Here is a 12286-nt window from a genome sequence, read left to right as displayed (position 1 = left end):
GATTTTTTGGCTTTACAAGTATAAAAAAAATTATTTCAGATTTGTAAAAGTTTTTTATATTTCTGTTAAAAAGGGTGTGAGTGGATTCATACACAGTATAGTCACTCACATTTAATATGTATGTATGCCATTGGCGTTGCAACCGTTTAGCCGGTTATAGCCGAATCGACGATAGTGCGCCACCTCTCTCTCTCCTTCGCAGTTCGGCGCCAGTTGGAGATCCCAAGTGTAACCAGGTCGCTCTCCACCTGGTCCCTCCAACGGAGTGGAGGCCTTCCCTGTTTATAGCCGAATTTGTGGAGAAGCTAATTCGATAATTTTATGTAATTTTGGAAGATAATCGAAGCTATATTTCATCTATACTCAAGATGTTTTCAAGATTTGATGGCTTGTAGTCTTTTTCTAACGTTTAGTAAAAATAATCGATTATATTTCAACCGATTTTAGCCTATAGTTCTCTATTATCCGTAAGAAAATTTTTCTGGAAATATATCGATTAAAGACCGGTAGTAAAATCGACATCATATAAGTCCATAACATATTAGTTATCGGTAAAATGTTATTCATCGATAAGATTTTAGTTGCCTTTAAAAAACTGAGATATTAGAGCTACCAAAAATCAGTAATTTATATAATATAGATACAACTCAATGCCCCGATATCGATATATATTTCTGTTTGGAAAAAATAAATCTTGTTTAGATTACAGAATTATTTTTGCAAATAATGTAAATATTTTTTTTATTATTATTTATATTAATTTCTCCAATGAAAGCCAAAAAATCATAACATTTTAAGTTTTTTCTTATTGTGGCAACTCTACCACAGCTTAAAAAACCTTTCACAGTAAGCTGCTAAGTAAACACAGACACGATATGTAAGCAAATAAATAACGGTACATATGCTTGAGCATACAAATATCGTAGCCCGAAGAAAGAAATTCGACTACCACTGATTTGCTTTGTACGCGCTTCATTTAATCCATTAAAGCTTAATAAACAGCAATACGCATCCCTAGGCGTATGAGTAACTTGTTTTTTCGGGTTGCGCCATGTTCATGTATATATTTCATCCACAAAAATAGAGGATGCTAGTGTGTAGCATTGTACAATTTTGATTACTTAGTAAGTGTAGTAAGTGAACTATAACGGTTACACATTTGTCCCTTTTAATACCTTTTTCATGTTTCGGCACATTTTCGAAACGTCAGCAGCGCATTACATATATACATACGTGTGCCGCTGGGCTGGTGCGTTGATTGTGTCGATTATAAGGAGAAAATGCTTTTCTTACAAATATTTACAACAACAATCTTAGTTATTCAGTTGCATGAACATGAACGCACAAATGATTTCAATTCATTGCGGCGACTTCTTAAGCTAAAGCTTCCTAAAAAAACACTTTCATGCGACAATCAATTTGCATGCGACATCAAAGTGATTGCGCCAAGCGAAAAAAAAAATAAAAAAAAACTGTTTTCAGAAACAATAAAAACCTTTGAAATCTGCAAAATAAATAATAAAGAAGGTAGCTTGCAGAATAAAGCAAGACAAATATGCTTAGCAGTGCCAGCGCACCTTTTTTACTCCCGCATTTCAACGTTCATTACGCACAAATTCTTCGTCTTTAACTTTTTGCCAGCTTTTCTGTTTTTTTTTTCTCAGCATAACATTTTTCCTGCCGCCCACCACAGCCAACTTCAGCGCATTCTTACTCACTTCAAATCTTCTTTTTCTTTACTTCATCCCACACTTCACTTACCTCTCTAATGTCGATTTTGCCATCCTGATTATCATCGTAAGCCTCCATGAAACAAGATTTCAGCTCCTCAAGCATTGTGTCGGTGACAGCCTAAAAAACCAAAAAAAAAGAAAGAAAGAGAAAGAGAAAGAGAGAGAGCATTAAAAAAATAAGTTGAACAAAGCCAAAAGTATGTGTGTTGTAGTAATTTGAAAGGATACTTGAAAGTGTGCGCCGCAGTGAAAGGCATAGAAATCAATGCGGGCTTAAAGTATGATAAAGTGGCAAGGCTGTTAAGCAACACACTGAAAGCGTCAGCTTCACCGCTGCCGACATGCTTAACACAGATAGCTGAGTGCTCGAGTGTTTGCGTAGAGTTTCAGTTTTTTCTTGCGCTCTGCGTTTGTAATTTTTTATGTGAATTGCTAAGTTTTAGCCATATTTATGGAAATAAGCGCGATTTCTATGCGGAAAAATTTATAAATATTTATGCAGTGTGAGCCTGCATACTTTTTTTAAAATGTGCGCAATTTATTTAAGAATGAGCTGCAGTGACATTACACTGCTACTATTGTTAGAGAAATGATATTTTTCGGTGGAATATGCTACATTTTCAGCAAATCCTTTTCTTGATCAATATAATACACTACTTTCATTTTTCGATGGGATTAATTTTTGAATGGTATAATAATTTTTTCTCAAAGCATTTAAATAAACATTTTTCATAAAATAAGCATTTTCCATTTTATTCATATAATGGGATAATTGATTTGGCATCTGCTTGTACGTTCACCCATATGTCCGTGTATACAACAAAGTTAGTAAAATTTAGTTAATCTCGTACTATTTGGAATAAGTGTTCCTTGGCACTCTCAAAAAACCGGTCCAGCAGATGAGCAAAATTTGCCACTTTAGTCAAGCATCAATGTGGATTTCGAAATAAAACTTAATACAAAACAAGTAAGGAAGGGCTAAGTTCGGGTGTAACCGAACATTTTATACTCTCGCAATTTATTTATTTAACTTTATTTATATTATATAATACACAATTTGACCCACATATTCGTCATATATATTGTATAAAGTCCATTGAAAGTTGGAAACCATAATATTAGGTTAGAAGCACCGAGGTCCTCGTGTTCGATATATGGGGCCTTAAAAACCTATGGTCCGATTTCGGCGATTTTTAGAATAGAGCTGCCACACTATTAACATAGTATTTTGTGCAAAGTTCTGCACCGATATCTTCACTAGTACTTACTTTATATATTGTAATGCAAACGATTCAGATCGTCTTCAAAGTTCTGGTATATAGGAAGTAGGCGTGGTTGTGAAGCGATTTGGCCTATTTTCACAACATATCATTGGGAAGTAAGGAAACTATTATAAACCAAGTTTCATTGAAATCGGTCAAGTAGTTCCTGAGATATGGTTTTGGACCCATAAGTAAGAGTGCAGCTTCTTATGTGAAATTTAGTGTTTCTGACGTTTTTCGTTAGTGAGTCAACCCACTTTTAGTAATTTTTAACCTAACTATTGTATGGGAGGCGGGCGTGGTTATTATCCGATTTCTTTCATTTTTGGACTGTATTAGGAAGTGGCTAAAAAAAAATGACTGCGGAAAGTTTAGTTTATATAGCTCTATTGGTTTGCGAGATATGTACAAAAAACTTAGTAGGGGGCGGGGCCAAAAAAAATTACATCCAAATATGCCCCTTCATAGTTAGAGACCGACCGATTAATCGGCCTTGGTATCGGCATCGGCCAGTATCGGCCACAAAATTAAGCATCGGCATCGGCCATATTTGGCCGATTCTTAGCCGATTCTTTCTACTTCTTTCGGATTATACGAAAATACATTTTTTTTCTTTTTTGATTTCTTTAGAGCATAAAATTTGAATTCTTCTGTTTACCATATAAAATACAGTGAATCACATTTGACTAAACTAACAATTCATCATGGTGACAATTTAAGTCTAGTATAAAGAAATTCAACAATTTTGCATTAATGAAAGGTTTTATTTAGCACATTTATCATTCGATTTATGTCAAATATGTACAGTTTTGTTTAAAGTTGTTGAGGTTTTGAAGATAATGTCATAAAGTCACTATTATAGAAGCATTCTTAACTAGATTAATTTATTTTTAAAAGGGTCACGTAATAATCACTTTTTGCTGGCCTGGACTATAATAAGGTGCATGGAAAAGAACTTCCCAAACAAGCTTCCGAAGTTTCTATTGAGTCACTATCACTATTTGCCGCCTTTCACAATGTGAGATATAAATGACAAAAGTCATCTCTTTGAAAATAACGGATTCTTTTTACTAGACCTACTATTTTCGAATATTGGCCTTAATGCTCATACTTGTCCTTAAGGGTAACCCAGTGTAAGCCATGAAAAATTGGCGATTTTAGTGAATTTTTTTAAAGAAAGTATTCGGTGTTTCGAAGTTCTTTGGGCATAATAAGGTTACTTTCAACTATATTTTAAGATTTTTATTTCACAAAAATTTGGAAAAATAAAGGAGTTATGGGTTGTCTTGGGAGGTGCCAAAAAAAAAAGTTCCCGAACTGCTGGCATGATTCCGGCCGAATGAGTAACTGAACACACAAAAATTGAAAAAGGTTATTAAAGTTGAATATATTCCCTATACAATGACCTACGATTATTGAATCAAACATTAACAAAATGGCGTAGTTCTGAAAAAAAATTTGATTTTTTAGGTAAAAAATGGTCGTGTTTTAAATGCCAAATTGACTATTTTCAACAAATCAAAAAGACCGTAGGTCATTGTATAGTAAATATATTCAAGAACATTCAGTTTAAATTTGAAGTTGATCAGTCAATATCTAGTTGAGTTATGATGTCAGTAATTTTGTGAAAAGTCGTTTCGAGAAAAACGCGTTTAAAGTTTCGACTATAGCGGCTAATACATGTGAGCGATTGCTCTTTAGAACGCTGCCATTCAAAAGCTATTCAAGATACGACCTTACCTTTCACAGGATATGTTTGAAATTATAAACTTTCGAATAAGCAAAAAATAAAAAATCGATTTTTTGAAAATTTCACACCGGTATACCCCCTTAAAGGAAAAAAGCTATACTGCTGATTGCAGATTCGCTTTGAGAAAACGCGAATAACTTATTTGTTCTATCAACATATATCTTATAATAATAATTTATTTAGTTTTGAATATTAATTAAATCAATAAACAACTTCATGTTTATATATGAATTAAGTTGTTTACCTATTTTGTGATGTTATTTGTCTTTGTTTTTATTTTGTTACTATACTAATTTACTAAATAATGTTGTTGATGAAAGAATCGGCATCGGCATCGGCCGATTCTTTGCCAACTGGCCGATTAATCGGCATCGGCATCGGCCTAAATTTTGGTATCGGTCGGACACTATTCATAGTGCGATCCTTCATGCCAAATTGTATTTCCATAGCTTTATTTATGGCTTAGTTATGGCACTTTATGTGTTTTCGGTTTTTGCCATTTTGTGGGCGTGGCAGTGGTCCGATTTTGCTCATTTTCGAAAGCAACCTTCCTATGGTGCCAAGAAATAAGTGTGCCAAGTTTCATCAAGATATCTTAATTTTTACTCAAGTTACAGCTTGCACAGACGGACGGACGGACGGACGGACAGACAGACATTCGGATTTGAACTCCACTTTTCACCCTGATCACTGTGGTATATATAACCCTATATCTAACTCGTTTAGTTTTGGGTGTTACAAACAACCGTTATGTGAACAAAACTATAATACTCTCTTTAGCAACATTTGTTGCGAGAGTATAAAAATTCAGATATGTGACCAAAAAATCGTCAGAATCGGCCTAAACCTTTTAATGCCGAATTAATACTGAAAATAGCAGACAATAGGTTAGATATTATATTTTAATTAACTATACATCATTTTCTAATAATAATATGTTTTGGTGTGAAAATTTATAAAATTGGTTCTCCAAACTTCTAAAAACTTAATATACTGATTTCCATTTCTCAGTTGATTTTTAAGGAAGAAATCACCTAGCATTTATATGGAATATAATGTCCTTTATCCTCTTGGACTCCCTATTTACTTTCCCATACACTCGAACTTAGACCTTCATCACATATTTGAATAATATTTTCTAACTAAGTAGGAGTATTGTGTTTTTCGAGTTGAAAAAATGGGAAGCGGAATGCATTGATAATTTATGTCTTTTTTATGTTCTTCAACTTTTTTTCGAAATAGAAAAAAAATGAGAAAATTAAAAAATTTGTTTTCATCATAACGCAACATACCTCTGGACTAATATCCGTGGCATTGGCACTCGATACAAATTCGCGCAGGAAGCCATCTAATTCTGTGCCTTCAATATAACCGTTACCTGTCGGAAGGAAAAAATATATATAAATTTATAATTAATAATATATGGAAATAAGAAATATATATTAAACAAGTACGGAAAGGCTAAGTTCGGGTGTAACCTAACATTTTATTCTCTCGCAATTTTTTTATTTAACTTTATTTATATTATATAATACACAATTTAACCCACATATTCGTCATATATATTGTATAAAGTCCATTAAAAGTTGGAAACCCTAATATTAGGTTAGAAGCACCGAGGTCCTCATGTTCGATATATGGGGCCTTGAAAACATATGGTCCGATTTTGGCGATTTTTAGAATGGGGCTGCCACAATGTAAACGTAGTATTTGTGCAAAGCTCTGCACCGATATCTTCACTAGTACTTACTTTATATATTGTAAAGTAAACGTATCAGATCGTCTTCAAAGTTCAGGTATATAGGAAGTAGGCGTGATTGTGAAGCGATTTGGCCTATTTTCACAACATATCATTGGGATGTAAAGAAACTAATGCAAACCAAGTTTCATTGAAATCGGTCGAGTAGTTCCTGAGATATGGTTTTTGACCCATAAGTGGGCGACGCCACGCCCATTTTCCATTTTGTAGAAAAATCTGAGTGCAGCTTCCATCTGCCATTTTTTGTGTGAAATTTAGTGTTTCTGACGTTTTTCGTTAGTGAGTTAACTCACTTTTAGTAATTTTCAACCTAACCTTTGTATGGGAGGTGGGCGTGGTTATTATCCGATTTTAACTATTTTCATGGTGTGTGGTGGGGTACGTAAGAGAATCGACTGCAGGAAGTTTGGTTTATATAGCATCATTGGTTTGCGAGATATATACAAATAACCGATTTAACCACATCCCCAAAAAAATTACATCCAAATATGACCCTTCCCAGTGCGATCCTTTATTCCAAATTTTACTATTATATCTTTATTTATGGCTTAGTTATGACACTTTATGTGTTTTTGCCATTTTGTGGGCGTGGCAGTGAACCGATTTTGCTCATTTTCGAAAGCAACCCTCTCACGGTCCCAAGGAACATGTGTTCCAAGTTTCATTAAGATATCTCAATTTTTACTCAAGTTACAGCTTGCATGGACAGACGGACGAACAGACGGACAGACATCCGGATTTCAACTCCACTCGTCGTCCTGAACATTTATATATATATATAACCACATAACTAACTCTAACTCTTTTATTTCTTGGTGACACAAACAACCGTTATGTGAACAAAACTATAATACTCTGTGCAACAGGTTGCGAGAGTATAAAAATGATTCCTTCGACATGTCTTCAATCAAAAAATTATTTATTTTATTTATTAATTCAAATCAATTTCTCATTTGAAATTCTTTAAAATTTAGTTATACTACTTAATTACAATTTTTTTATTTTATTCGCATCACCCTGTACTTGTATATAAAATTACTCACCATCTTTATCATAATGTGCCCACACATCCATAAATTGATTAGCTGACAATTTTTTCAATTCACGCGATTCCGGATCACGATATTGACGCATAAAATTGTGCGCCTTCTCAATTTGCACGCGCTTTGCGGCAGCTGCGGCGGCAGCGGCTGAAGCGGTAGTTGCACTGGGTGATTCCATTGCTTAAAGAGTGTGTGACAACTACTGGGCTACTGTACTAAAAATAACTACTTCTTGGCTTTGGGCCGTGTGTAACTGTTTTTGCTAAGTTTAGCTTGAAGTTGGGCGCTGTAAAGAGAGAGAGTTTTTTTTCATTTGAGTTAAGGCTTTAATTTGGCTAATGGAAATTCAAAATGTTAAAAATAGAAATGAAAAATATATGCGTGGGACTTAAACTTTCTATTTTATTTTGTTTTATTATGAAATTGTAAAATCATTCGCACGTCAAAAACTCCTCATTTTATACGTCGTCTGTCAAAAAAATGCATATCCAATTATCAGCTCGACGCGCACTGACACTGTTGCTATCATTTATTCGCTGTCACTGCTGTCAGTTGCAGAACAGTGCGGTTGGCAAGCTTGACAGTTAGTGTGGTGAACGCAAAAGAGAAATGATAAAATACGCAAAAAATCGAGATTTTTGTGGTTAATATACAAAAATAAACAATAAAGGAAGGAAAAAATGTAAAAGGAAAAACAAATTTAGTACCGTTGGTTGGTTTGAGTATAAAAAAAAAAAAACAAAAAAAAAAGAAAAATCAAAAATTGAAAAGTGCTTAGTATATCGCTTTCGCCTTCGCACTGCAACGTCACGCTTAAAGTATCGCTTGCAATTGCTTGCCTAAATAGGATTAGAGAGCACGCACATTCGACAATCCGGCTGTTGCAAGTGTTTTTGCAGGTGAGCCATGATTCACTTTTCACTTTTCGCTTAAACTGCACGCAACTTGAGCAACGCAGCTAACTCTCAGGGTAGCTGAAGTGAGTACGCTGCCACTCACTGCCACAAATGACACCTGAGCCAACGAAAAAACGGAAGCCACAGTAAAGCATTGGCATTGTGTACTGAGGTTGAGTTCGAAACCGTTTGGCGAATTGGCGAGCAGTGGTGGAGGAAGCACATAAATACATTGTGTGAAATTAATCCGAGCAATTGTTGGCCTCAATTGGGAAATTTAACACGATAAGGCTTTCAAATTGGCATTAAGCGCGAATGAAAATAAAAAATGCAATCAAATTTAAATGGATAATTATTTTTCTTTTTTGCATTAATCGGCATTTTTCTCAGCTGCAATGATTTTCTATTAACGATGCTTAAGTCATCAGGAATGTCGAAATTTGGTTATTGGACTATATCTATCTACATTAGTTGATAAATATCTTCAAATTGATTCATTTTGTAATACGATAAAAATCAAAAACTTGAAGCATTGAACAATATAAAAAACAGGGCTTTAATTAAATTACCTAACCTGGAATATATTCGTCAAAAATATCCCTCTGTTGCTGCTGAAATTTTGGTAGTAATGTATGTAATTTTCACTCTGAACTACATATTCGCCGAAACGAATACCAATTATGATCTGAATGTGAATATCAATCTGAAACCAATATACTCCTAAGGTGGTGTTCATTGGAACCTAATCCTAGTTACATAGACTGTGTAGCCTAGGTAACCGGAACGTTCTCAGAAATATATTCGGTTAAGCATTCCTCAAAATCATGTCGAGAATGTTTTCTGCCGCCGCAACAATAACTGATATTTCAATATTCTTATTCATGAATACTGTTTCATTTCACTTATCTAAAAAGTAAAAAAATTCCTTGCGTGACCTTTCAACGGATCGTAAATCATAAAGACCTTCCACGAATTTAATCTCGTACATATTACATGCTTCGAACAGCATCGACGCTATAGAAGGAAGTGCTGAGAAACATAAGGAAACAATATACCGGATACCTGTTATGCTCTTTTATGAAAAAAGGTCCGCTCTTTTACATTCATTGGCCTTTTATAAGTTTCTGTGAAAGAAAACCGCTGTGGTTTTATTTATGTGACGAACAGTATTAACAGTATTGGACCGTTTTACTAGAAGAGAAGAGAACTCTTACCAACAAGTCCTATATGGAGTAGAGTTGACAACCAACGAGATCCTTCTAATACAAACGTCTCCTATCTAATTTCACATTTTAAAAATCATGTTTCAAGTATTACAAAGAAACTTAGATAGTACCTATAGGAGATAGGAAAGTTCAGGGGTGGTATTCGAGAGAATAATTCGAATGCTAACTTTTTTTTTTCAAAAACAATGAACACCAAAGTTTTTCGCTGAACGTTCATCGTAAACTCCGAGCGACTTTTTGCTATTGCCAGTAATACAGAGACCTTCGTTAAATAAGCATATATCAAATCCCAAAGAATATCCCAAAAATCGAGTTTGAGAATTCTTTCAGTGTGCATTATAACCAATGAAGACCAGCTCGAAGGCGACAACATCAATGTAAAAGAATTAATGATTTTTTTCAAAAACAGACTGGTCTTATATTTCATCGCAGTATAGAAGCTTATGAGTATATGTAAATATAATCACTTTCAAATATATATATTTTTTTTTACTTTTCGAATTCGTTACTCATTTTCCATTGATTTAACGTACCAATAAATTGTTTATCTCAAAAATCTCCGCCAATTACAAAACATTTGTATCTATGTAACTTCAAAACCAATAAAGCACGCTAATTGCAAGTGTTACTTGCACAAAACAAATAGTGTTATCATAATTAAATCTAAATTTCAATTAAGCTGGCATTCACCACCCTTTGCAAACTCTTTGGAACTACTCACAGTTGTTAGCACGATTGCCTGGCATTCGCGACTTTTTACCCACTCACGAACATACAAATGCACTCAATTACAGTTATTTAAGTATATATTGGATTTACTGCTTATGCATGTTACACAGCAATTTTAACAGCTTTGTACAGAGCTTTTCAATTTAGCCGACAGGTTGCATGCAACACTATAAAACAATGCATAACAGCGTGAAAGACAAATGAAAAATAAACAGAAAATAAAAACGAAAACTAAAGCAAATACAAAATGTTAAAACAAAAGCAAAACGGCGAACAAAAACACAAACGCAAAAAAAGAAAACAGAACGGCATAAAAGCATGGACTTGACATACAGCCGCTGCCATTCATTGACACACATTCGCTCCATCACAACCGTCATCTACCTATATCAGTCGTTGTACTGTAGCCGAGCCTACATTGACCTGCGTGTATTCATTGCTCAGCTATTTAGGAATTCATGGTAGCAACTTACTGGAAGTTTGAAAAACTTTCGACATGCCACACCACACCAGGTAAATTCAATTGTGATTAAGAATTGCTACGGCTTTACAGAGATTTACAGTAAACGGGTAGCAGGCGTCAACTGTGGGCGGTAGTAGCTTTATGAAAAAGCAATATAAAATCTTAGGTAGACGTTGTAGCAATTATTTAACCGTAACTTTTGGCAAAATTATTTGCTTTGAAAAGTATGTGTGAAAGGCTTTCGATATTAAGTTATTACCAAATGATACAACTATTTTTAGATTTCTAATTTCCTTGTTTTATACAGCTGGTGGACTGAGACAAATTTCTAGGTTATGTGGGAAAATATATATCATTAAGAGTTCAGTTTGAATCTATCGTATGTTAGTAGCATTGAATATGTAGTTCAAAGAAAGTAATAACTGTAATCTCAAGGGCCGTTAGTTCTGCTTTCTTTAGGCTAAATAAGGATGCGAAGCTAATTAGCCCGGTAGGGAACGAGGACAATACGAAATATCTTCTGTCATCAAACAAACAGTCGGCACATTCGACAGTCATAAGTTGTAGAAAATTTCGCCTATCTTGGAACCAGCATTAACACCAAGAATAATATTCGCCTTGAAATCCAACGCAGAGTCACTCTTACCAACAGGTTTTTCTTTGGACTGAATAGGCAATTCAATAGTAAAGTCCTCTCTCGACAACAAAAACCAAACTCTACAAGTCGCTCATCATTCCCGTCCTGCTTTATGGTGCAGAAGTGTGAACGATGTAAACATCCGATGAGACGACCCAGAGAAAAGTTTTGCAGAAGATTTATGGTCCCTTAAAAATTGGCAACGGCGAATACCGGAGAATATAGAAGCTCATCCTTCTTTGAGTTATTCAACGACACAGACATAGTTCAGCGAATAAAAGGATTGCGTCTGCGCTAGCTAGGTCATGTTGTTCGATTAGACGAAAGAGCACCAGCTTTGAAAGTGTTCGATGCAGTACCCGCTGGTGTATGCGCGCTGTTGTAGACTCGACTATAATAGCGTGGCAAACTGATGGCTCAAATCCATTCTTCCCCATTCCTTAAATCTGTGTGCCCAAAATGTCTTCTACTATAATAATTAATTCAGAAGAGTAGTCGAGGAGTCGAGATTTTAGATTTGGTGAAATTGATCAAACTGAATTCAATGAACTCTACACAAGAGATAAGCTAAGAATTAATCCTTGAACCAAGTCTCATGTTGTGTTTTTTTTAACATAAAATTAACTTCTGCAAGAAGTTGGAATACTGAGTATGTTAGTATAAGACATAGAATAATATTATGAGTTTGTAGTACTGATCATGCCTGGAAGTGGGCTTTTTTTCTCCACCTTTTGTTAAGATCTCTTTGTAAATTAAAAATAAACCATGACTTCAGTCCCATCGGTTTA

General features: G+C 34.7%; 2 protein-coding genes across 4 annotated transcripts in view; one reads left to right on the top strand and one right to left on the bottom strand.

Annotated features, from left to right (window-relative positions):
• The window catches only part of LOC105214842 (calbindin-32), a 179434-nt gene that overhangs the window by 140266 nt on the left and 26882 nt on the right, over window positions 1-12286 (bottom strand). For all 3 annotated transcript variants that reach the window (XM_029042046.2, XM_011188504.3, XM_054233849.1), the window contains exons 2-4: window positions 7548-7833; window positions 6038-6123; window positions 1762-1851 (exon numbers count right to left, since the gene is read on the bottom strand). In XM_029042046.2, coding sequence (XP_028897879.1) covers window positions 1762-1851; window positions 6038-6123; window positions 7548-7725 — 354 coding nt within the window. In that variant the 5' untranslated portion in view covers window positions 7726-7833. The remainder of the gene's footprint in view (window positions 1-1761; window positions 1852-6037; window positions 6124-7547; window positions 7834-12286) is intronic.
• LOC105214841 (serine protease grass) overlaps window positions 8295-12286 on the top strand; it is a 39250-nt gene continuing 35258 nt past the window's right edge. The window contains exon 1 of the mRNA XM_054233848.1: window positions 8295-8446. The gene's annotated coding sequence lies outside the window, so the exon portion shown is untranslated. The remainder of the gene's footprint in view (window positions 8447-12286) is intronic.

The sequence above is a fragment of the Zeugodacus cucurbitae genome, chromosome 6 (genome assembly GCF_028554725.1).
Source record: "Zeugodacus cucurbitae isolate PBARC_wt_2022May chromosome 6, idZeuCucr1.2, whole genome shotgun sequence".
NCBI classification, from domain to species: domain Eukaryota; kingdom Metazoa; phylum Arthropoda; class Insecta; order Diptera; family Tephritidae; genus Zeugodacus; species Zeugodacus cucurbitae.
The sequence above is the reverse complement of the archived record's forward strand: the minus strand, read 5'-3'. Positions and strand labels throughout refer to the sequence as shown.